The sequence below is a fragment of the Jaculus jaculus genome, chromosome X (genome assembly GCF_020740685.1).
Source record: "Jaculus jaculus isolate mJacJac1 chromosome X, mJacJac1.mat.Y.cur, whole genome shotgun sequence".
Classification (NCBI taxonomy): Eukaryota; Metazoa; Chordata; class Mammalia; order Rodentia; family Dipodidae; genus Jaculus; species Jaculus jaculus.
The window spans coordinates 11,537,768-11,564,180 of NC_059125.1; the positions used below are offsets into that span (position 1 = coordinate 11,537,768).

At 42.7% G+C, this 26,413-nt stretch overlaps 1 protein-coding gene across 5 annotated transcripts in view; it reads left to right on the plus strand.

Moving 5' to 3' along the window:
• Window positions 1–26,413, plus strand: part of Gpm6b (glycoprotein M6B) — a 194,917-nt gene that overhangs the window by 122,184 nt on the left and 46,320 nt on the right. The window contains exons 1-2 of one of the 5 annotated variants that reach the window (XM_004671445.2): window positions 9,097–9,547; window positions 17,919–18,038. The exons of 1 other annotated variant lie outside the window; for it this stretch is intronic. In XM_004671445.2, the coding sequence (XP_004671502.1) occupies window positions 9,487–9,547; window positions 17,919–18,038 (181 nt within the window). In that variant the 5' untranslated portion in view covers window positions 9,097–9,486. Of the gene's footprint in view, window positions 1–9,096; window positions 9,548–17,918; window positions 18,039–26,413 lie in introns of those variants that run through there. 3 more of the 5 variants (XM_004671444.2, XM_004671449.2, XM_004671447.3) reach the window with 3 other exon arrangements.

The following is a 26,413-nucleotide window of genomic DNA, read 5'->3' on the forward strand; positions in this document are numbered from 1 at the left end:
GTCTTTCGAGGTCCTCCTTGGGAAGGCCTCAGAGCAGGGTGACAGGGACAGGGACAGAAGTGCTCTTTGAAAACCAATCAAGCCAAGCATGGGCACAGGAGTGAAGTGAGACATGGTGGCTCACACCTGTAATCAGAACCCAGGAGGCTGAAGCAAGAGCATTGCTATGAATTCCAGGTCAGCCTAGCTATACAGTAAGTTCCAGGTCACTCCAGGCTACAGAGTAAAGCCTGTCTCAAAAATAAAAAAAATGAAATAAGCCCCTCGGAGACAACAGGGAAAGATCTGGAAGGACACGCATTCGCCCACGAGTCCTTCCTCTCTCCCGCTCTTCCTTGGGCCTCTATGATGATGGTAGGAGCATGAAGAACTTTCAAACCAGAAATAGCATTTTGTCAGTGCCATGTAGGAGGCGTGCTGAGGCCTTGCAGCATTTCGCTATGCTAACAATAGCCTGGGGAAGGGTGTTTGCACACGAGTCCTCCCGGTAGCTGATGATGTTGAGGCTTGGGATGCTCAAGTGCCAATCGCGAGGCTGGTCAGGGTGGGAGCTGCCGGGAAGGGATGGTGGGCAAGGATTCAGCAGTAAGGTGCTCACGCAGCCAGCAAGATGTACAGCCCTGGGTTCTACGGAGTGCTTGTGGGGGGATGCTCCAGATTGTCATCGTTTCTAGAGAAAGTAGCAACTGCTAAGAGAGACTGAGCAAATTGTTGGAGGTGACCTTTCCTCTTGGAGTTAAACAGTTGATATTGCACACCACTTTGTTACCTGAGCCCTTGTTTAGCTTCTGACCGCTGAACTGCCAGCTTTGGCAACTGATGGCCAAGACTCTGCTCCAATTCTGTCTACCTGTGTCACCTTAGCCAAGTCCCTTTGACTCTCTGTGCTCTTGGGGTCTCTGTCCATACAAGGGGGGTGGCGAGACTCACCTCTCAATGCTGTCACGCAGAGAAAAATTGATGCAAAATGAGTGAACTTTCCTCAGCAATGCTGATACAGAGGAGACCCACAGTCTCTGTCCCTGAGTGCTGGCATGTGTCACACCCCATAGCTATTGGTACATCTCACAGGCGGGTGTCTTGATCCTCTAGAGATACCAGTCATAGGACTCCACATTTAGCCAGAACCCAAGTGTACCTGGTGCAGAGGAATATCTACACAGATGAGCTACATATAACTGGTCCCAGGGGCTCTCTGTTGCTCAGATCAAAATGAAGAGAGCTAGCCGGGCATGGTGGCACATGCCTTTAATCCCAACACTCAGGAGACAGAGGTAGGAGGATCACCATGAATTCGAGGCCACCCTGAGAGACTCCATAGCGAATTCCAGGTCAGCCTGAACTAGAGTGAGACCCTACCTTGGGAAAAAAAAATGAAGAGAGCCCTGTAGAGGGTGGACCCAGAGGGGCCTGGTACCCCAAGAGGAATGTGGAGTCTGCATGCCTGCCTGAGAAAGCACCTTTTCTCCAGCAGCCCAACAGATAGAAGGCCATTCGTCTGCATACTGACACGATATCCAGGAGAAAGGATAGAAGTTTCTGCGTGCTGGGGGTGAGGAGCCAGCAGAAATGGTTTCTAGGCAAAAACAAGCGTCCTTGACTTCCTTCTCAAACGTAAAACAAGTTTACTTCCTTCTCAAGCAAGAGCAGACTTCCTTCTCTTCTTGCTCAGAAGGGGTCACCTCAGGACTGTGGGGAAAGCACTTGTTTCACAAGCATAATGATACGAGTTCAGACCCCCAACAGCCACATAAATGACAGGTGTGCCAGTTTGCACCTGAAATCCCAGGGCTGAGAAAGAAGGCAGAAGCAGGAGGATCCCTGGAGTAACTTCTGGGTTCACTAAGAGTCTTTGTCTCAAAAAGTAATGTCGAGCCAGGCGTGATGGCGCATGCCTTTAATTCTAGCACTCGGGAGGCAGAGGTAGGAGGAGCACTGTGAGTTCAAGGCCACCCTGAGACTACATAGTGAATTCCAGGTCAGCCTGAGCCAGACTGAGACCCTACCACGAAAAAAAAAATAAAAAGTAACATCGAGAGCAGTTAATACAATCAAGGTTGACTTCTGGCCTCCACACAGACGTGCACCCCCCCCCCAAATAAACACATGCAACCACATACACACATACTGTGTGTGTGTGTGTGTGTGTGTGTTTAAAAAAGGAGGGGGGTAGTAAATTCCAGGTCAGCCTGGGCTAGAATGATACCCTACCTTGAAAAACCAAATAATGATAATAATAAAATCATCTTTATCCCTACCCCACAGAGCACATTCCATGACTTTTTAGCTGCTGAGAATTTCTTAAAGCCTGGATGTCTTGTGACTTAACCTCAAATTGAAAACATCTATCTTCCATTGGTAAAATCTGCCTCTGATGGCCTTCTTCTTTGGGGGCACACTACTAAAAGTTTGGTTGGTCTAAGCACAGTCGTTTCCAGCCTGAGTGAAAGGCAGGTAAAGACACATGGGTGTCTTTTGGTGGAGAGAGCTGGTATTTTGCCACTGAGGAGGATGGAGAGGTGGATGAGTGTTGAAGCTGCAGGAGTGGGGGGTGTCACACAGGAGGCACCCTAAGAGAGAAGAGCTTGGGGCTAGACCCTTCAGCAGCACAGCCAGAGCTGGGGTAGAGATTTGACCGATGAGGCAAGTCCACAGCACAACACTCCAGGTTCCCCTAGCTGTTAAGTTGAACCCCTGATTCCTAATTGTAGGAAAATAGTCCTACTCTCCCGCCCCTGCAGGATTTCTGGCGATGTGAGGAGGAGCTATGCTGGAAACATGACTAGAAGCCCAAGAGCTACCATTGAGCCCTAAACAAAAGAGGGCTTGGAAGGCCTACCCTTGTCCATACTGACCTGGTACATGCTGCATAGATGCGTTAATTGGGAGCACTCTCAGGAAGAGCTCCTTGATGGTGTGCCACTCGTAATAACAATCTGACTGGGCTACCCATGGAATGTGATAATTAATCCAGGAAGCCTGTTGTTGGGAGATCAGCTGCCTGTCTCCTGACCTATGCCTTGTGTATACAGAAATAGAAAATGTCGTCCTTTCTTTATCAAAACTTTTTTTTTTTTAAATAGGAATATAGCGATGTAGTTCCCTTGGTAGAGTGCTTGCTTAGCATCCTCCAAACTATGAGTTCTATCTACCTTCAGCACTGCATAAAAACTGGGTTCAGTGGCCCACACCTGTAATCCTGCACTGGATGGGGTGGCGGCAGGAGGATAAGAACTTCAAAATCAACTTTTACTATATAAGGAATATGATGCCAGCCAGGATACATGAGACCCTGCCTCAAGGAGCAGGAAGAGCAGGGCATGGTGGCGCACACCTTTAATCCCAGCACTTGGGAGGCAGAGGTAGGAGGATCACCATGAGTTCGAGGCCACCCTGAGACTACATAGTGAATTCCAGGTCAGCCTGGGCTAGAATGAGACCCTACCTTGAAAAACCAAATAATGATAATAATAAAATAAAAATAAAACGTTCTAGTTCTCAGGTTTTATTGTTGTTGTTTGTTTGTTTCTCTTTTGTTTGGTGTGATCCTGTCGTGTTGGGGTCCATTTCCCAGTGTTGTGACACTCTTTCAATCTCTCGCTCTCTCCTTAGAGCCTCTGCTCTCCTGAAAACTGAGCCCATTAAGGTACCCAAGCAAACTAGACTCAGGGCAAGCTGCCTATTTTAATAAGCACATGACCATTTTCCTTCTATTATATCACCCAGTGGGCTGAATAATCTGCCCCTCTGGGAACTGTGATGTGGAAAATAAGTAATAAATGTACCCTTCTCCATGCAGGAAAAGCTCCCCTTGGAACCTGCCATCCCCCACCACAGCTTCAGAGGTGAAATTCCCTCTATTTCTTCTTTCCTCTCTTCCATGTTGGAAAGGGAAATGTCCCACATCCCCTCTCCACCTCTGCAGCTTGTGTCTGCCTCTCCTGGGATGTGGATTCGTCATCATTTCTCCACCTCCGCTTGCATCTTAATCTCTCTGAAAGTCCCTGCTGCTTTTTCAGCATCAGACATTTGGGGGTCTCTCTCTTACAGTGGTTTTCCCCCTTTATCTGCTATATCTTTCCTCACTCCATTTCTTTAGCTCCTGTTGAACTACCCTTGCTTCCTCTTCCTCTCTTCTCAGTTTTCTCATAGTCCCACCAAAAACTGGGTTCCATTCCGGCCTCTGTGCTGCCAGGACAAGGAAATTGGAATTTTCCATTTCCGTAGCTTTTACCAGGTCCTCCCCATCAGGCTGTACTGATTGTGGCATCTCCCCTACTTCTTACAATTCTTTCCCCTTGGCAAGGCCCTGTCCCAAATCTTCTCTACCATTGTCTACATCTTTTGAGGGTGGTTCTGTTCTGGAGACCCCCCAAATTATGCAGCACCTCCAAAGCCTTTCTATCACATCCACCCCTACAATAATTCATTGGCTCTCTGCTGTTGGCGCTCAAGTCCTCATTTTCAACCCGTTCCCAGAGACATGTCGCATGGTTTCCCAATGTGATAGGATAGTCCTTGTCACTCTCCCACCTGGTGGAAGGTGAGTTCTGACATACGCCCCACCCGCCATATTCAAGTTGTAACTCCAGGTACCTGTGAGTTTGACTCGGCCTCCCAAATATTGGGATTATAGGAATGTGCCAGCATTGGTGGTTAAAAAGTTAGAAATTTGGGCTGGAGAGATGGCTTAGTGGTTAAACACTTGCCTGTGAAGCCTAAGGACCCCAGTTCAAGGGTCGATTCTCCAGGACCCATGTTAGCCAGATGCACAAGGGGTGCACACATCTGGAGTTCATTTGCAGTGGCTGGAGGCCCTGGTGTGCTCATTCTCTCTCTCTCTCTATCTGCCTCTTTCTCTCTCTGCCTGTGGCTCTCAAATAAATAAATAACAACAAAAAAAAATTTTTTTTAAAAAGTTGGCTGGGCATGGTGGCTCATGCCTTAAAAAAAAAATTAGAAATTTAACTCTTACAATGGACAACAAAGGCTTTTTGGAATTGATAAATTTCTAGTAAAATCTAGTTATGGCAAAGACCTAAGTCATGACAAGCATATTCTAAATTTCTGGCTCTGTGCTATATTTCTAGTTTTTTTTTTTTTTTTACATTTATGCAACATTTCCTTTGAGGGACAATGAGGAAGGATCATACCAGAGTGTACCTCATGTCACCTAAATGTTCCATGAACCATGAAAGTTGAAGAGAAATTAGTACTTAGGATGAATTTAAAGACATTCCTGCCTCAATCATTTTGAGGCCAAAATAAACCTAAAGTGTAATTCTACAAAGCTGAAAAAACTCAGCAGTTGACAAAATCTTTGCTGGCATGTGGCTAGAATAAGCAGAGGCAGGCAGATGGCTATGCAACCTGAATTTTCAGATGACTGAACAACCATGTTACAGAATAGAATGGTGACTCGGACTCCGCAACTGGATAACTACGGAATCTCCTCAGTTTGTCCTGTGACACCATGGTACTCACAGCAGGCAGGAACACTCCCTGTAACCCATGAATATATGGGCTACTTGGAGAATGAACCATGACTTGTTCATGACCACGCTTCTTGTAGACTTGGAGGAATATTCTAAGAATATATGTGTCTATTGAGCTGATTAATTCTACAAAAGACCTGCAGATACATGAGATAGCTGTGTAAGCTGCTGGACTTTCAGGCAGTAGCAGCAGTTTCATAAAGTTGAACCTAATACATCCATGTTCAGTCAACATGTCTTATTCCTGCTTTGGTTTTCATAGGTATTCTGACTGTCTTAGAGCAACAGGGCTCAAAGAAGTTTCTTTAGCTCAGGGAGCTATTTTCTTTTCTTTTCTTTTCTTTTCTTTTCTTTTCTTTTCTTTTCTTTTTCTTGGTTTTCCAAGGTAGGTTCTTGCTCTAGCCCAGGCTGCCCTGGAATTCATTTGGTAGTCTCAGGGTGGCCTTGAACACATGATCCTCCTACCTTTGCCTCACAAGTGCTGGGATTAAAAGAGTGCACCACCACGCCCGGCTCAGGGATTTATTTTCCATCCTATTCATTCTACGTACTCAGCTTGCCTGGTCAAAAATACATACCTCAAAATATCATAAAACTATGCTCTATTTTCTTGATCTTTTAAATTTTTATTATTTATTTGTGTATGTATGGGCACACGTATGTCATGGTAAGTGTATAGAGGTCAGAAGAGGCAACTGTGCTTCGCCTTCTTTGAGACCAGAATCTCTTGCCCCTGCAAATAAGGCTGCCCTTCAAGCTTCAGATTCCCCCCACCCCACCCCGCCATCTGGCTTCCATTATCATAGGCACTCTGGGATCATTTTGAGCCCTACTTTAAGTGAACTGAACCTGGGCAATCAGGCTTTGCAGGCCAGCACCTTTAAACCATTGAGCCATCTCTTTAGCCCCCCCCCACCACCAGTTTTTAAAGAAAAATATTTTATTTATTTGTTTGCAAACAGAGAGCGATAGAAGAGAGACAGATAGAATGGTTGCACCAGGGCCTCCAGTCACTTCAAACAGACTCCAGATGCATTGCCACTTTGTGCATCTGGCTTTACATGGATGCTGGAAAATCAAACCCGAGTTGTTAGACTTTGCAGGCAAGCACCTTAACTGCTGAGCCATCACTCCAGCCTGCATTTTCTCTTCTTTTCTTTTTCTTTTTTCTTTTCTTTTTTTTTTTTTTTTTTTTTTTTGAGGTAAGCCCAACAGTCTGGCCTTTTTAATGTAAGAGGGTGAGAGCAAAAGAGAGAAAGGGGGAGGGTAGAGAGTTGGCACACCAGGGCCGCCAGCCACTGCAATCAAACTCCAGATGTGTGTGACCCCTTGTGTGCATGTGTGACCTTGTGTGCTTGTGTTACTTTGTGCATCTGGAGAGTCAAACATGGGTCCTTAGGCTTCACAGGAAGCATCTTAACTGCTAAGCCATCTCTCCAGCCCCTCATTTTCTTTTTTGATGACAATTCTTTTCTATCTTGCATAGGTTATAATAAATTACCAGTGAGATTTTGAAGCTGCTTATAAAGTGATACAATGGTCACTTTTAAAAATCATCATATGCCATTGTCCTAAGGAAAGTAATGACATTGTGAATAAGGCAAAAGTAATGAATTGCCTGTAGTTTTTCAGAGTGAAACCAGATGAAGGTATCAACTGGAGAATTGTAGATATTTTGTCCAATGGTTTTGATTTCTGTCACTATGTTACAAAACTAAGAATTGTCCTTAAATTAATAATGTCTTTTTTGCCTTTTCACTTATATCATCCATATAAAAATAATATTCCTAACCAGGTCAGCAGGCAATTCTACATAGCCAGAACCTCTTTTCATCAAATAAATTAGTATTCTGAAGGAAGAGCCAAAAATTAGTCTACTCTGCCAGTTCTAGAATCAAATGACTTTCTTAGATACTACACACACACACACAAAATAACGTTGAATGTCTTTGTTAAACATATTACAAAACATAGGTAATTGCAACTGTACCCTTTTGTGTTGAATTAAATTTCCTTTTGGTTTCAGTTTTCATTTGAACTGCCAAGGGGAACTAGCCTGTCACACCAGCTATTGTTACTTTTCTGTCTAAACGTGCCTAAGTTACCTTTATAAAATATGCTCTAAATTGGGACACATTATAATTTCCCATGGAGGTAGTTACATCACAAACAAATCGTTTTCTCTAAGGACTGCAGTTTTAGCGTGCAGGTTTACCAGTTCCCCACCAGGAGACAATAAAACTAGCTGAGAACATCATTTAAGAGAATAGTTGATTGTAGGCGTGGTCTTCTAGGACAATGGTTAAAGTGAAAAGTGAGATGTTAAAAAAAATTTAAGTGTTGAAACAGGCTAAACGGGTTTTCAAAATCTTTTCTTTAACACACCAAAGATATTGAATGTAAAAAAGGTTTGAGGGATTATCTAAAAATCAGTGCAGTAAAAGAATGGGCTGTTAGGTTATTTTGATTCAAGATCTTAATTTTTTTTTTTCCTTTTGAGACACTGAGCAACAAACTTGTAAAATTTGGGAGAATGTGTTTAGTTAGGAAAAGTGATTTCCACCTTGTCTTCAATGTTTGCTCCCCAGCTGGGTATTAAGCAGACTATTGTTAGTTCCAGATTCCTTCGGTCTGTGTTATCCATGGTCATCTTTGTATTTGACTTGAGTTTCTTGAATTTTTCTAATAGGGACAATGAAGGTAAGTGGACCAAGTCCATTTTTTTTTTAAAAAAAGTGGTGCAGAAATTAGCAATAGTTGTAAACTAAGGCTTATAATCATCACGATGAAGGCTTACCTGCTGGGTGAGTTAAGAGTGTTGGTTTCACCCTGTCTACTTCTGCAGAAGGGTTTGCAAACCCAGCTTCAGAATACCTAGTGGCACAGTGGCCTTGGAATCGTATGTTTAGAATGCTCTTGAAAATACTCTTGATTTTGAGTGATAAAGCTCCATAATGACGTATCACATCCTGTAAAAGTAAAAAAAAAAAAAAAATCACTATTGATTTTAATTTTAGAAATCACCAAAATCTCAGCAAGAGATATATGTAATGTATTACATTGATTGTGGAATAAGAATGGGTCCCTTTCTATAAAATAGCCTTGAAGTAAAGTTTCTCTGACTATCACAGACATTAATACAGACAAGAGTGGGTTATAATCTCAAATTGCTGTTGTTAAATCTATGCTTGGAGTTTATCCCATCTTGCATACTTTCTCTCTCCCTCCCTCTCTCTCTCTCTGTCTCTCTCCTCATGTGTGTGTGTTATGTGTATTTTTTTTTTTCTTTAACAACCTATCTGTCTAGAGAGGTTTGTGAGAGAGAAGTGTTTTTCAAAAAACAGAGATGTGGGCACATCCTTTGAATATGTTTGGCCAGGGTTCAAGGGTAAATAGAACAAATAAAAGCAATGCCCAGCAAAGGGGCGGCATGGGAAAGCTGGCGCTGTGCTTCTGGGAAACAGGGCATTTTCCTGAGAGGCAACATATAGTGTGGCCAGACTAAGTCACGTGGTAGGAGGGGGCTCTTTTCTTTCTCCTCCACATCCCTTCCTCTGATGTCACAAATCTATTCTTTCCTCAGAGAATTAATTAGTATTCATTGGGTGCAGTTGGCAAGAAGAAAGAAGGGAGGAGAGAGAGAGAGAGATAAAAGAAAGAGATCTGAAGGAGGAAGAGTGTTCTTCCCGGGGTGCTTTGGGAGTGCGGGCACAGTCAGGCACAGAATGACTGTTTTATAACTGGAATCGTCAGTGACGTATGGCTGCCCGCTCCTTGGCAGCTGTCTTTATGGACCAGTAGGCAGAGAGAAATTGACGCTGACAAGACTTTTGCATCTTGGAAGGGACTGTAATCTACTGTAGTGAAGAACAGAGCCTCTCAATCAGGCGGGTGTGAATAAGAGACAGAGGGGAGTCCAAAAGAAAAGGAAGAGGAGGGGGAAAAAGTGTGTGTTGGGGGGAAGCAGGGAAAAGCATTTTTGGTGGATGGTATGAAGCCAGCCATGGAAACTGCAGCCGAGGAAAATACTGAACAAAGCCAAGAAAGAAAAGGTACCCAGCGCTCTGACAATAGCCTGTTTAAAGCTTTTCACTGAGGGTGCTTGAAAAGGGTTAGCCGGGGGGTTGTCTCCTTTAAAATGGTCTCTAAAACAATCCCGATGGCATGCTCTTGTTTTGGGGTGTTGTTGTTTGGGGTTTAGTTTTTCCCTTGGGCTAATGTTAAAATTAATAGCACAGCCTCTCTTCTATCTATTCCTGCCACAAGTCTTTCTTCAGAATGTAGTATTTCATAGAAGGATGTCCGTAGTTGAGCAGGTGGATTGGGGACACTGTCTTTCTTTCTCATTCTCTTTCTTTTTCTTTCTTGCTTTTTTTTTTAACTAAGAAAATTAATCATAACTTAGGTCCTATGTTCTGCATGCTATAATTCCAGGAACATGGGATGCGCTATTCTGTGCTAAGGTAGAACCAGAGGGATATGCATGCTAATTGTGCCTTGGTTCCAGTAATACTGGAGTGATTTGGACATTCTTTAATGCTCTTATTCTAATATGCTTGTTCTTTTCAAGTATCTGACTATGACATGTAATAATCATTGAGCTTGAGAGATGAGATTTCAGCTCCTGTCCCCTAGCACTGATGCAAGAGAGGGGATCCTTTGCTAATTACAACTTAAAGATTTGGAGGAGGAAAATTGATAAGTCTCCCCATCCTTAAAGGGAATATTAGACTATGTCAGAATTTTGATATCTAGAACAAATCTTTGGAGAAATCAGCGTTATTGCGGCAAGAAAATGGCAGAAGATAGAAGGTCTGCCTGATGTCAAATTTGATGGCCCATAGAATTAGCTCTGCACTGTGACCCATCTCCTCACTTCAAGACGTAAACTGCCATGAATGCACGGAAAGATGCGATATAACCGCTGCAGCTATAATAGCAAAAGCCGTCACACTGAAGTTATTCCTCATGGCCTTTACGCCCAGTGACAGTTGCTAAGTAATAGTAATTCTGCAGGATGGAGGCAAAACTACTTTTCTCCATATGAATATGTAGGCAGAGCCACAGCAAATTGCTGGTAGTCACAGCACGTTGGGGAAAAGGCTATTTGATTTTCTATATAATTTCTTCTGGATGTGTTAACATTTAATCCCAGACAATTTCATTTTTTAAAATTTGTTTTGAGAAGTATGACAGAACACATGATATAAATTTTCACTTTAAATGTACAATCAAGTGGAATTGAGCACATAGCAATTTAATCTTAAAGTTGGCACTTTAGTTTAATCCTTGTATCAAACCCACCTCCCCACCAAAAAAAAAAAAAACCACCCTGTCTTCTCTTGTATGTGCCTTTTTGGTTTGTTGGATTGTTTTGGTCCTTTTCATTTCTCTAAGTTACATTAATGGCCAAATAGCAATGAGAGAAGCTCTTGGGAATATTCAGCAAGCTGAGGAAGTGAGATGAAACTTAAAAGATTCATTTCCATGATGATTACATACTATGTTGATTGCACGTGTAATAATATAATGGTATTATCCTGTGAGAAAAACCTATCACAGGTTAGAGCATTTCTTTCTAAAGTAGATGACTTTGTTTCATACATAGTTTCTATGAATGCAATGTTTGCCTGTGACAGATAAAACCATTTTAGTCGCTGCAAAAACATACCTTTTGGATTTTTTTCCTCTCAAAAATAAGCAAAGGACATATAATTGGTACTAAATCTTTACTACACAATTGCATGACTCATTTTCATTTAGTCTCATGGATTGCTGTTATTTTATGTCAGTTAACTATTTAATAACAGGTCCACAGGTTGGCCCTATATCCCAGCAACCTATATATGAAAACTCACCAGCTGTGGTTTCAGAAGCAGAATTAGAAACAAAAGATCCTTTTTGGAGGAACTTTAAAAATGACTCAAATTCATAATCACCAGCTATCAAATAATTCAAAAAATACCAAGTAACCAAATGATAGTCACATATGAAATGGCTCAGAAATTCCTTTCCACTGATCTGCAGCAGCAAGAATTATGAGTATCATGTGGCCCAGCAAAGTGTCATCCTAGAGTGTGGTATATCCATGAATCTTCATCTGCTCATGGAACAAAGTCAGAAGTCACACAAGTACCCCTGTAGTTCACGGCTTGGTTGCCCATTGTCATTAAGGTTCCACATAAAACAGTAGCCACATATGGTCATGTGTACTTATCACTCCACTATTCCTTCAGATTTAATGTGACGTTTATAAAACCAATGTTTATGTCATTGACATTAACATTTAAAAACTTAATATCATTACTTATACAATGCAGTATATAATTCTGTTGTTAGCTCCTGGACCTTTCTTTCTTTATACCCTTGGTCTTTCTTTCAAACCTTTAGCAAAACTTCACATTCCTAAATGTAATCCTATGCATTTTGTCACTTCACACAGAGTTTTTAATACACATATGTTATTCTCCTCCGTTCCTCCTTTCCCACTGGTTTTCAGTTGTTGGTGACAAGAGCAATGCCTGACTCTTAATTTGGGATATTGTTGCCCGATGGTTAGCACCCAATAGTTTGTGAATGAATCTGTTTGCATAATTATTACAGTGTCTACCTAGACTATAAAATTAAACTTAGATGGATAAATAGACCTCAGCCTTTTCTGACTGGTATCCTTTCCAAAGGGAATTTAGACAGGATAACACATGTGAGCTATTGTGATTCACTAACTCTACACAAAGCTCTGTATCTTTAGAAACTCAATCACAATGATTTTGTTCCTATTTTAGTAAAAAATAATCCAAGTCTTTACAAAAGGAAAAAAAATGTGATTTTTTTTTTTAAATACTGTCATAGCTTTCATCACAGAATGCTACTGAGCGAGCAAAATTCACATTAAGTGTTCAGTGTTTTTTTTTTCCTTTAAAGGAAAGTAAGCAGGGTTTCTCAGATGAGTATATCAAATGCCAAATTATTACAAATGACAGATTTTTTAATTGAGAGCATTGAATTTAAGTGTGAGGACTAAATCGCTTCACTGAAAATGGAATATGTGGAGAAAAGGAGTGAGATGGATTCAAAGGGAGTGGATCATGGAATCCCCTTGTAAAAGGTGGAAAGCTAGGATTCCATTTGTTTCCATAGAGTACTGCTGGATGGCAATTCATTTGTGGAAACAGATGCATCTAGAATTGCTGGGAGTATGTTGACATGGGGTAGAAAAATAATTGAGTTATAACAACTTTGATGCTCTATTATATTAAGAAAGCTCTATGTATCTGTGATGAAAATTATTTTGATTTCATGTAGGAAATTGGAATCTACTGAAATAATTATCAGCAGGCTAGTTCATTTCCCAGGAATCAATGCTAAAATCAATTCTACAATCCAGACATCAAATTAAGTTCCAGTCACATAGGAAGGAAAATATAGGCAATTGGAAATAATGTTTAATTTAAAAGAAATTGGAAGACAGAGGCTAAAATGAATTTGAATCACGGACCTGTTTAAAAAATTAACAGATGCATTGTAACCTTTTGGTCAAGTCGATAGATTTTCTTTGTTTTTTTTTTTTTTAATTTAGCAAAACATGTATGCTTTGACACTCCGTTTTTGGTTAGGACAGAAAGCACTCCTCTAGAAAATATGATTTGTATGCTAAAATCCCATACGGAACACATTTAACTGGCTACACTATTCTTAAAGATGTGTGAGTATTATTTTCATTGACATTTTAAATTTGCTTATATGAATATGCTACAAAGAAAGTTTAGATGCAGTTATTCTCTGTAAGAATTTGCCAAGGTGGACATCTGAAAAGACAGTGTCTGGGGATTAGACTGTAGAGAAAAAGTAGCTGGCCAGATGGTGCAGAACATATGTGGTTTTATTATGATCACTTTTTTTTTTTTTTGTCTTCCTTGAAATTGAAAGTAAAGCTGCATTCTGATCCTAAGTTTTCAGGTCATGTTTTCCTGTTACTTGAAGTGCAGATCAATTTAGAGTAAGTGATAGTAAGGAAATAATTTCTTAATCTTACTGTATCTGAAAACATGCAAAATAGCCAATGTCTGCATGATGGGCACTTCCTTTCACCCGGACTGGTGATGAACTAGATTATTACAACAACACTCCCATGCCTTTTTCTACATGCTCATGAGAGAGTTGGCCAGGAGAAAGGGCGGAATAATGGGACTGAGACATGTTGGTTTTTAAGATAGGGAGGCTCCAATCCCAGCTTTACAGATATGCTTTGTTGTTCATTTATACATTGAACAGTGTTCTCCTTTGAAATGTCAGTCTGCTTCTGGGTGCTCAGTTCACGTCACAGGAATGAAAGTCTACTCACTCATACCAGGTAACACCACTAACAGAATGAAATTGGGTTTAAATATATCATACCAATTGGTGGTAAACTAACAAACAACAGCCACATAGAAAAATTTTGACCGTTAGCCAGCCTAGCAGTATTTCTCCTTGAAGTGCATAAGAAAAACATGCACTATTTTATAGGCTTATTTGTTTCTAAATAACATTAATTGCTTTATATATTCAAGCCTTCATGTGCTATATTCAATGGCAAGACTCACTTTTCTATTAAGGTCCAGGTAGCACATATTCTAGGCTTTGCAGGACATAGGGCAGCCATACGTAGTATGTACACAATTGGGTGTGATGGTGTTCCAATAGAATTTTATTTAGAAAGCAGATGGTTACAGTATGCAGCCCTTTCCCATACTCTACTGTATCATTATGGTTTTCCTTTAACCATCTGAGCAACGCCTACAAGGATGACAAATGCAAATTTGAGAGAGTTTCCCCAGAGGATGTGGTCTTTCTAGGCAGCCATATTTGTCAATTAGTTGCTTTCAGTGATCCTAGGTATTTGCTCAGCCTTGTCACTAGATCAGAGGCATTGGGGAAAAGGGATCAAGGCCTTGTTTTGCTCTCCTTTCCTCACTTTCTCGTTGTTTGTGTCATGTTCACTCTTGGTGATGGCCACTCAGTTGTGTGTATTTCCATGAGCCACCACAACCCCCCTCTGCTGATCTCAAAGGGTGAACATTTTGTAGTCTTCCCTGTGTAAGGCACAGAGCATTTCCTCATTTTTACCCTATACTGCAAATCAACAGGGTATCTAGACCCCCTCATGTCATTAGGTGACTTCTTTGTAGGTGTCAGGACCCTGTTCACAGGATTAAAATGTGTGCAGTCAGCAAGGTGTGGTGGGGCACAACTTTAATCCCAGTACCCAGGGCGCTGAGGTAGGAAGATTGCCCGGAGCTCAAGTCCAGCCTGGGCTACAGAGCGAGTTCCAGGTCAGCCTGTGCTACAGTGAGAGCCTACCTCAAACATGAAAAAAAAAAATGTGTGGTATGGGTACAGAAATTTTTCTAATAACCTTATATTGAATGTTTCAGTCTGAGTTTGGCTCAAAAACTATGGCATAGAAGTTATTGGCTGTTTTAAAAGGGCCTCTCCACAAGAATTAGTCCAGGAGACTGAAAAACATCCATTCAATTGTCCGATCCCATCTCATCACATTTTTTTCACATTCTATTAAGGGTCTAAGGCATGGCTGCCTTGTTTTTTGTTTGTTTGTTTTTTCAGATAAAACATGACTGTTTGGGCAACCCATGTTTTTTCATTGCCCTTGCCCAGTGGTCACTGTAGACTTTACCATCCACGTGAGGAGATGAGATCAGGGCACCAATAAATCTTCTGAGTTGCATGGACTCGTGAGGGAAGAAGTCAGCGTGGCATTGGTCAGTGTTTCTTTGTTTTTGACCAAACATTTATGTGTGCTGGGCTCATACAGATAAAATTTTCAGGAGATGAGGGGTTATTTATAGAGATCAGTGGTAGAGCACTTATCTGAGATGCACGAGGTCCTAGGTTTAATCTCTAACACCCACCACCACAAAAAAAAAGTAAAAGAAAAGAAAAAAAATCATATTATCAGGGATTGAGTTTCTTAGAATCCTCTTACTTGGGGTTTAATATACAAGGCTCACAGCCACTTTACCAAGAGGAAGTCAGATTGTGCCACGAGGTAACTTTACCTTCTGGTTCTTTCCACTAGCCTGTCTGGGTCTCTTTGCTTCAGAGAATGTAGAAATAATCTTTTTCTTGAGAACCTCCTTTTGTTAATTTGATGAATTTTTTTTCTTTGTTTTTGGTGATATTGAGGATTGAACCCAGGGCCCTAAATATGCTAGGCAAGAAAACCGTTTGAACAATAGGGCAAAACAAACATCTAAACCCATGGAAGGCTAAGCTCAAACGTGTATGCGGGCTGAGGCGATGACTCAATGGGTAAAAACACTTATGCCCAAGCATAACCTGAGCTCCGATCCCCAGAACCCATGGCAAATCAGATGTGGTAGCTCATATCGGTAATCCCAATGCTCCTATAGGCGAGAGGGGAGGTGTCAGGAGAATCCCTGAAAGTCCACAGGCCAGCTAGCCTGTCCCACAAAGCAGCTAACAAGAGACCCCGCCTCAAACACAGTAGAAGGCAAGGACCACTACCCTCTGACCTCCACATGCCTGTCGTGACATTACCCTCAGCACCCTCCGCCCACCATGCCCACACAAACATTAAACCCTGATTTAGGAGCAGTGCTGAAGAGCCTGGGCCATTTCTTCTACATGGACCTCAGAACAGCCCTCCCAGAGCTTAAAGGCTGCCCATTCGAAAGAGGGGGGGAAGGAGGGGGTCACTTGTTCAGGCCCCAAGAGGATTATGCAGTGCTTTTCACGGCGCACCATCTGGAGACAGATTGGCAGCTGTACACTTGGGCTCCTCCACCCGTGCTCCTGGGCAGGTGAAGGTTTCCGTTTCTTTGTCCTCCACTCTTCATTTGTAAGGATAGATTGATAATTTTGTGGGGTTTTGCAACACCTGAGAACACATGCGTCACGTGCTTCACATGATAGCTAGCACATAGTAAGTAAGCATCGTTACTGAAACCTAAAACAACAACAAAAATTGCTTCATTGTGCAGTCCTGTTCTTACTCAATGACCTCTTTTTTTCCGTATGCTTTTTATTTACTTTTTGGCGGGGGTTGGGGGGTGTTAGAGATTGACCCCAGGGCCTGGCTAAACTACCTAGCCCTTATTTGTCTTTGGAAATGAAACATTTTATCTTACCTTGAAGCCAAAAAGGGTTTCTGGAAAACACCTAGAAAAGAATGTCTCTGTTTCCCAGTTTAAAAATCTCTTGGTTGTTTCCAGAGACTGTGGAAAATGGATGTGGGATTTCGCAAAGACTTGGTGGGGTCTTCAGTGTACCTGGTCAAGGGCAAGCAAATGTGTGCTTGCAGGCTGCATGGTGGTGTTCTTGTTATCTGGTTTTCATCCTCAATGCTTTGAGGTGCCACAGAACCATTTCTTCTGACGGAATCATTACCTGCACCATTGCTACACATTTTTTTTTACTGCTTTTAACATTTTTGTATTAGTTTATTTATTAGAGAAGAGAGAGAGAGCATGGGTACAGCAGAGCCTCTAGCCACTGCAAACGAAATCCATACCATGTGCATCTGGCTTTCATGGGTTCTGGGGAATCAAACCTGGGACCTCAGACTTCGCAGGCAAGTGCCTTAACCGCTAAGCCGTCTCTCCAGCCCTAGAGGCATTTTTTAATCCTCAAGTTTTTGCAGTGCCTCAGAGAACATAAATCCACTAGGTTTTAGGGAATTTACAGGCATGAACTTCCCATAGTAGCCTTACAGTTTTGCAAGGACATTACATCATAATTCAGATAACAGTTACCAAAAGCTGGACAAATTGGGAGATGTTTTTCACTCCAATCCCTAAAAAGTGGTATATATATATTACCAGATAGAGACCTGAGTCCTGAGGAGACCAGTTGTCATGACTTGAGTAAGCAATAGTTGGAGCCCAAGAACAGCAGCTAATTTTCTATAACACTCTGAGAGATCATGGAAAAGGTTTTGAATCCAGAAAGTCTTAGGCTCTGAAGATGAGGCCACCAAGAATACTACGGTTGCCAGTGGGAGAGGGGAATGTCATGCAAGGTTTAGAAGGCCACAGGGCTATTGGCCAGTTTCAGAAAGTGAGCCTCTGCTTCCCTCGTGCAGCTAGCAATCAGTGCAGCGCTGTTGTTTTAAATAGTATCATCTCAAAATGAATGCCTTCAGAGGGCGGGAGATAGAGAAACTAAGGAAAGCAAAGAAAATTTTGGTGACTTGCATCACAGTAAATTCAAAAATGGAGGAAAAGATTCTGACATTCTTAAATTTCTCGTTGCGTTCATACTCTGGTACAGAAGGGTTGCATCTCAATAGCATATTTTTAACTCCCCATTTTCCTTTACTATATGGTGAAAGAATAAATTAAAATGCTGATATAGAATCGTTGCTGGAGATAGACACTGACTCTTTGCCACTGAAATTGGCAGTGAACAGCAGAGCTGAAATGGAAATTGGCAGGTACCACTGGATGTACCCAGGCTCAAAGAACCATCAGTACCGTCCCGTGCCAACCCTGGGGGACAGGGCTGGCCCCTTGAGCAGTCCAGGTAAATAAAGCCTTGGGGTGAATTCCAATAGCAACTCAACTGTTACCTTTACTGTTGTTTTATAATGGCTCTTTCAGTTTGGTGATATTTTATGTTTTGCTTGATGAATTCATTTGTTGACATGGATGTGGGTGGAAATGACCCATGAAGAATTTTTTAATCATCTTTCATTTTCTCTCCTCCTTTCCATTCCACCCCATCTTTCTCTACCTTCTTCCTACCTTTCCTCTCTTTCCTACCTCTTCTTCTCAAACAGAACAGTGTATACAGTGAGATATGCATTTGAGTTAACCACAAAATTTATGATGTCAAAATCAACAATGGGGGGGGGCAGAGGTCTGGACATGTCCATCATGGAGCCAAGAACTAGACCAGAGTTTTCCAGAAGCCTGAGTATCCCTGAAAAGCTTTCCAACACAGTTGTTTTGTTCCCCCCTCTTTTAATACCAATCCTTGTCTTTAAGAAAGAAAAAATACAACCTATGAAATCAGGATGTAATAAGCTGTGTATTGGACTCCCCAGCAGGTAGGTCCCTTGAGTCCAATGTCCATTCTTCTTACTAATGAAGAATGCTCATCTCTCAAACCAGTAGATGCTAGTTCTTTGTGAAAGTTGTGAGTCAATTTGGGGGCTCAGGAGAGGGAGAATGCTGAGCAATATGAACACCCCACATTCCCTGATGTTCAGCTCAGTTAGCTCAATGTAGAATGGTAGCTCACACTATGTCAATCATAATGTCAAGTAAACTCAACAATCAGCCTGAAGTATTGCTATGATTTTGTCCCCACCCATAATATCATTCCCTGAAACTTTCTCAGGAATCAATCTGAAATGGCAATGTAGTAAGTATAACTATAAAGTAATCCCGAGATACAATGTAGTCCACTCTGTTGAATGGAAAAGTCATAAAACCTGTAATTAATTTAGTGAAAGCTGTTTCTTTTTGCATTAACACCTAAATGATGATGTGCGGTTAATTAGCATGAAATCTGATTTTGGTTTTAGCTCAGTGACATTCCTTCATTCCACATAGGGCTGGTAGGAGCTGGTGTTCTCTCGCTCCATCTCATGTAGCCTAGGCTGGCCTTGAAATGGCTAAGTAGCTGAGGATGACCCTGAGCTCCTGATCCTCCTGCCTCCACTACCTCCCAGAGTTCTGGGATTACAAGAATGTGCCACCATGCCCAGTTTATGCGGTGCAGAGGATGGAACCCAGGGCTTCCTGCAAGTACTCCACCAACTAGGCTATGATCCCAGCCCTTAGAAGCTGAGTCTGTGTGTGACTATGCAATACTGGTTAAAAATAGTGAGCATAGCCTGGCATGGCAGTGCACACCTTTAAGCCCAGCACTCTGGAGGCAGGGGTAGGAGGATCACTGTGAGTTCAAGGCCACCCTGAGACTACATAGTGAATTCCAGGTCAGCCTGGGCTAGAGAGCCAAGACCCTACTTTGACACACCAAAAAGAAAAAAAAGAGAGAGAGAGAGAGAAAGAAGGGAAGGAGGGAAGAAAATAGTGAGCAACAGCAGTTAAAGTCACTTGTTTGCAAAGCATGATGGCCTGGATTCGATTCCCCAGCACCCATGTAAAGCCAGATGCACAAAGTGACAAAGTGGCACATGCATCTGGAGTTCCTGTGCAGTGACAAGAGGTTTTGGTGCACCCATTCTCATACTTTCTCTCTCTCTCTCTCTCTCTCTCTCTCTCTCTCTCTCTCTCTCTCTGTCACTCTCTCTCTCTCCTTGCAAATAAATAATAAAAAAATGTTTTAAGGCATTTTAAGAAATAGTGAGCAAGAATGAATCATGAGTGCTTTCTCATATATCCTTTAAAGAGTGGGCATAGTAAAATCTTAATTTAAAAGCTCCCTGGCTGGAGAGATGGGTTCGCAGTTAAGACACTTGCCTGTGAAGCCTAAGAACACATGGTTTTATCTCCAGGTCCTACATAACCAGACACATAGTGACACAAGCATGCAATGTTGAACATGTGCACAAGGGGGTGCAAACATCTGGAGTTCGTTTACGACAGCTGATGGCCCCGGCACCCCCATTCTCTCTCTCTTTTTCAAAATAAACAATAATATTTTTTTAAAAGCTCTCATTGCAGTCAATGGTTGCTGAGGAAGGGAGAGAGACACTTTCTACAGTGGTATAGCACTGGTAAGTTGTCCAGGCTCCTAACCAGTCCTAATTAAACTCACTGGGGAAAAAAAAATGACATGAAAGTAGAAGGGAGACTAATTGAGAAGAGAATGGGAATCAGCAAAAGTGAAGGGGGGGGAATAAGAGAGAGTAATGAGGGAGTGAATGGGATCAAAATATATACCTGAATGAACATGTCATAATGAAACCCATTATTATGCATAACAAATACATGCTGATTTTAGGGTTGTCATTTAGGGCTGGGGCTATAGCTCAGAGGTAGCGAGCTTGCCTGGCATGCTGGAGGTCCTAGGTACAATCCGCAGCACTGCAGTTACCTTCTCGTTCTCATTATTGGGACAAAACACTTGGCCAAAAGCAGCACGTGGAAGGAAAGAGTTTATTTCAGCTTACAGTCTAGAAAGGAAGTTTCATCATGGCAGGAAAAGCATGGCAAAACAGAGTCTGGGCATCACAGTTCGACACATCAATTGGGAGGTATCAGAAAGAGTGGGCTAGACTAATAAACCTCAGGATCTGCCCCCAGTGACAGACCTCCTCCAGTAAGGTCCCACCAGCTGGGGATTCAATAGGAAGCTTAACCACTAACACCTGAGGCTGTGGGAGACATTTCACATTCAAACCAACATACTCAGTATCATTAAAAACAAAAGTTTCCATTCGATGTGATAGATATATCCATATACATCTGTAATTCAGCAGTGTAAAGGGAAAAAGTACACTTACACGCAATGGCACAGATAAACATCGTAAAAACAATGCAGAGGAAAAGGAGCTAGATACTAGTGACCAAATGTTGTATGACTCCATTTGTATTGAATTTCCAGAATTAGGGAGTGCACAGAGACAAAAAGTAGATGGGTGGTTACCAGAGACAGGGAGGGAGAGGACAATGCATACCCATGGGCATCAGTCTCTTGGGACAAGGAAAACGTTCCAAAACTACATTGTGGAGATGATTACACAATGCTGTCAATTTATTAAAACAGTTGAACTGTAACATTTAGAACAGGTGAAAGCCGGGCATGGTAGAGATGGTGGGGTGGTTAATGATGCTTGCTCTACAAGCCTGCTAACCAGTGTTCAGATTCCCAGCACACCTGGAAAGCTGGAGGCCAAGTGGACCAATGTGCCTATAGCAATGGGAGGAGAAAGACACATGCCAACTTCTGTGGTGTTCACAGTGGCACAAAACAACAAGACATATCTTTTCACAAACAAGGTGGAAAGAGAGCATTAACACCCCGAGGTTGCCTCTCACCTCCACAGACATGCCATGGTGTGCACGTGCACACACACACACACACACACAAACACACCCCATATACATACAAATAAACACTTGTTTTGTTTTGTTTTGTTGAGGTAGGGTCTCACTCTAGCCCAGGCTGACCTGGAATTCACTATGGAGTCTCAGGTTGGCCTCAAACTCACGGTGATCCTCCTACCTCTGCCTCCCAAGTGCTGGGATTAAAGATGTGCACCACCATGCCCAGCTACAAACAAATGCTTTTTAAAAATGAGCAAGCAGGGATGAAGAGATTGCTTAGTGGTTAAGGCGTTTGCCTGCAAAGCCAGACAAAGGATCCCGGTTCAATTCTCCAGGACCCACATAAGTCAGATACACAAGGGGGCGCATGTGTCTGGTGTTCATTTGCAGTGGCTGGATGCCCTGGTGCTTCTCTCTGTCTTCCCCCTCTCTCCCTCTTTCTCTCAAATAAATAAATAAAATATATTTTAAAAAATGAGCAAGCAATTATATTGTCCTCTGTCTGTTGGTCTTGGAGAGTATCTCCAGGTGTTAAATGGTGTTTGTTTTGATATTTTAGTTTTATTTATTTATTTGAAAGAGAGAGATCGAATGAGGGCCTCCAGCTACTGCAAAGGAATTCCAGACGTGTGCTCCACCTTGTGCATCTGGCTTACGTGGGTCCTGGGGAAGTGAACCTGGGTCCTTTGGCTGTGTAGGCAAGTGCCTTAAGGGCTAAGCCATCTCTTTAGCCCTAAGCAATGTTTCGGAAGAATATTACAGTGAAATTTGCATGCTTTTGACCCAAAGTGCACATCTCAGCATGTGGGCATTCTAAGCAGTAGTTACAGCTAAAAAGAAAACTAGAACACTGCAAGGACTGACATTGGTTTGTTTGGAAGCACTAAGGAACATAGGATTTCAAAAGGTAGTATGAGGGACTGGGAAGATGGCTCAGCACTTGCTTGCAAAGCTTGCCAGCCCAGGTTCAATTCTCCAGCCACCCATGTAAAGTCAGATACACACACACACACACACACAAAAGGCATGCATCTGGCATTTGTTTTCAATAGCGAGAGACCCCTATGTGCATGCACGAGTGCACTTGTGCATGCGTGTGTGCATGCGTGCACACACACACACAAATGATAACCTTTTTGTAGAGACAAGGTCTCTCATTGGCTTGGAGCTCACCAACTGGGCTAGAGTGGCTGACCAGTAAGCCCAAGGGATCCACCTGTCTCTGCCTCTCTCAAACTGAGGTTACAAGCATGTATTAGCATGACTGACATTTATACCTGTGTTCTGGGATCAAACTCGGATTGTCATGATTGATGGGCAAGTGCTTTACTGAGTTATCTTCTCTGGTGTGACCCCTCCTAATTGATTTTTTTAATTATAAACATTTTCAGGTTTTGCATTTTTTTTAATTTATATTAAGAGAGAGAGGTGTAGATAGAGAATGGGCACTCCAGGGCCTCCAGCCACTGCAAATGAACTCCAGACACATGTGCCACCTTGTGCACCTGGCTTACGTGGGTACTGAGGAATCAGACCTGGGTCCTTAGCTTAGACTTCGCAGCAAGTGCCTTAACTGCTGAGCTATCTCTCCAGCCCACAATAAATTGAGATCACAATTAAACTAAGGATTTTGATCTTTAGTTATCTGCAAGAAGGGAGAGAGAATGGGCACAGCAGCGCCTCCAACCACTACAAATGAACTCTAGACATATGTGCCGCCTTGTGAATCTGGCTTACATGGGTGCTGGGGTATCAAACCTACATCTTTTTGCTTTGACAGTAAGTGCCTTAACCACTAAGCCATTTCTCCAGCCCCAGGACAAGCGACTTAACTGCTAAGCCATTCTCATCTCTCCAGCCCAGGTTTTGTTTTGGGGGCTCTTTTTGAGGAGGTCTGGGGTCTGTAATGGTGTGATGAGAGAAACAGATCTCCCATGGTATCAGGTTGCTAGATCATGAAAGATCTCTATGTACATACAATTTTCACTTTTGCATGCACTGTCTGCAATGTTTTAGAAAAGCCCAAGACATTAGAACCATTTTTGCCTGGAGCAAGCACAAAGACCATTTTTGGATAGTGTAAAGATGATGGATCCGGTCACAGAGGAAGGGGATCTGTCTCAGCCATGTCATTGCCTCCCCAGGCACTGAGAGATTTGGTTGGCTCCAAAATCAACACAGTTGCCATCCTGTTCTTAGATCTCAAACCAGATGGTGTGAGGGAAAAAATAGAGAATTCCATATGGCTCTTAAGGTCTTTCTTTTTTCTCCCCCCTCCCCCACATAGTTCTCAGTTTCTTTCCATGAGGACAAAGGAGGTTTTGATACATGCTGACCAGGAAGCCTTTGTGAAAGGAAAACATTTCTCTCTGCAGTCACCCTGACAGAGACCATCTTACCCATTACTTCCCTATTCCCCAAGAAAAGATCAAGATCATTCTATTGTCATTTGCCTTAGGTTTTTTTCATAGCTGTTGTAGTTACCTTAGAGTTGCTGGAACAAAAGACCTGACCAAAAGCAGCTGATGGAAGGAAAGAGTTTACTTTGTCTTACAGTCTCTACGGGGAAGCTTCATGATGACAAGAAAAGATGGTAGAGGGTGAACGTCACTTCTGCCACAGCAGCTGAAAAACAGCAGCAAGAAAGGGAGCTGAGCCAGGCGCGGTGGCGCACTTCTTTAATCCCAGCACTCGGGAGGCAGAGGTAGGAGGACTGCCATGAGTTCGAGGCCAACCTAAGACTACACAGTGAATTCCAGGTCAGCCTGGGCTAGAGTGAGACCCTACCTTGCAAAAAAAAAAAAAGAAAAAAGAAAGAAAGAGAGAGAGAGAGAGAGAATGAGCTGAGCTCTGACAAAGGGCAGCTAGCTAGCTATAAAACCCCTAAGCCCCTAAACTCACTCCCAGCAAACCGCCTCCTCCAGCAAGGCTCCATCTCCCAAATTACCATCAGCTGGGCACCAGACATTCAAAACACATGCCAGACTGAATCATAGCCTACACTTAAATAAGATTTTCAGGTGTGTGTGTTAGGGTACAGGAGTGGGGAGACTAGGGTGATGGCTCAGTTGGTGACATGCTTGCTGTGAGAGCATAAGGACCTGAGTTGAGACCATCCGATCCCAAATACATGCTGGGCAGGCCTGGCAACCGGCCTGGAATCCCAGTGCTCAGGAGGCAGAGACAGTGGCCAGCTAGAATAGCCAAATCCGCGAGCTCTGAGTTCAAATGAGAGACTATGTCTCAGTAAATAAAGGAGAGAGTGACAAGGAAGATGCTGGTCATCAACCTCTGCCCTGCACATGCACACACATATGCACATACCCCCACCCACATACACCTACAGTCAGATATTTCCAGGTGGTTCCTTGACACATCAGAGCTGGAGACGCACTAACTTACTGCAGGGACCGAGAGTGAAGAGAACTGAGGTGGTGATTTTCGAGAGGAGGGGGAGATAGATAGAGAGAGAGAGAAAGAGAGGGAGGGAGGGAGGGAGAAATTTCTGTCTTTGGGAAAGGAAGAGAATTATTTAAGGTTTTGTTTTGGCTTTTGAGACAGAGTCTCATAGCAAAGGGTAACCTTGAACTCCTGGTCTTCCTCCCTCCGCCTCCCAAGTGCTGCTAAAATGTTTTGATTTCTCTTTCCATGTTTATGAAGACAGAGTAAGAATGGCCACGGCTGACATGAACACGAGGAGTCCTCATTGTTGAAGGGCCTTTGATCCTCTTAGTTGCCAATGGAGGAGGCTGGAGGAAGGAAAGTAAAGATGGGAAAGTTCATTCATTTCTTGTAGAAAAGGGGGGAAGAGAAGAAAGTCATCGATGGGAGCTTGGGAGAAAATCTCAAGTGGCCCTCATCTCCCTCCCTAATATAATCCAATGACATGTAAGATCTTCTGACTTAATATAGGCTACGAGCTAATGGACCAAGAATAATCTATTGGTAAATCTGTAGTTCAGTATTCAACCTGAAAAGTAATGTCTACGACAATCTCTCTCTCTCTTTTTGCAGGCATGCATGCATAAGTGTGGTGTGTTTTATGTATGCACATGTATGTGTCCACTGGGCACCCAATGCTTGCTTGTGGCAGGGTACACTGGACTGCAGGGGCTGGAGGGCAATGTTGGATGTCCCCCTCTATGGTTCTTCCACACTGTTTGTTTGAAACATATATATAAACATATATATATATATATATATATATATATATATATATATATATATATATATATGCCAGAGAGAGAAGTACAGGCATGCCAGAGGCCCTTGCCAGTGCAAACAAACTCCAGACTCCTATGCTACTTTGTGGGTCTAGCTAGCAGGTTTTGCAAGCAAGCACCTTCAACCCATGACCCATCTCCCCAACTCCGACCCCGTTCTTACTTGAGCCAGAGTCTCTTACTGATTCTGGATCTTGCCCTTTTTTTTTTTTTCATGAGCCCTAGCAGTTCTCTGCTCCATAGAACTGGGGTTACAAGTTGTGTGGCCACACCCAGATACTTGTGTGGGTCCTGGGGATCAAGTGCTCTTCATCGCTGAGCCACCTCTCCAGCCCCTAGACTAACCTCTTACTCCACCAATCTCCAACTCTTCCCAAATCCAAATTTCTCTGATGCATGGCTTGAAAATGGTCATAGATAATTCCGGACGTCTAGAAACGGAGCATGCTGTTCACATCTGGAACAGGACAGAGTGTATATGGAGAGAAGAACTGGAGGAAGGCTGATGTTTAGCCCAGATTTTGCTATTTGCATTGCCAAAATGGAGTCACGGGCAGCCATGAAGGTGTGATTGAGAGGGAGGGATTAGCAGCTGGAGGTCAGGTCTCACTGTTAGGTGCTCTGCATTGGCGCAGGTACAACAACCAGCCTTCGTCCTCCTGCTCTCTTGTTACTGGAGGTTTTAGGGCTGGAGCCTGGGCCCTGACAACCCTAA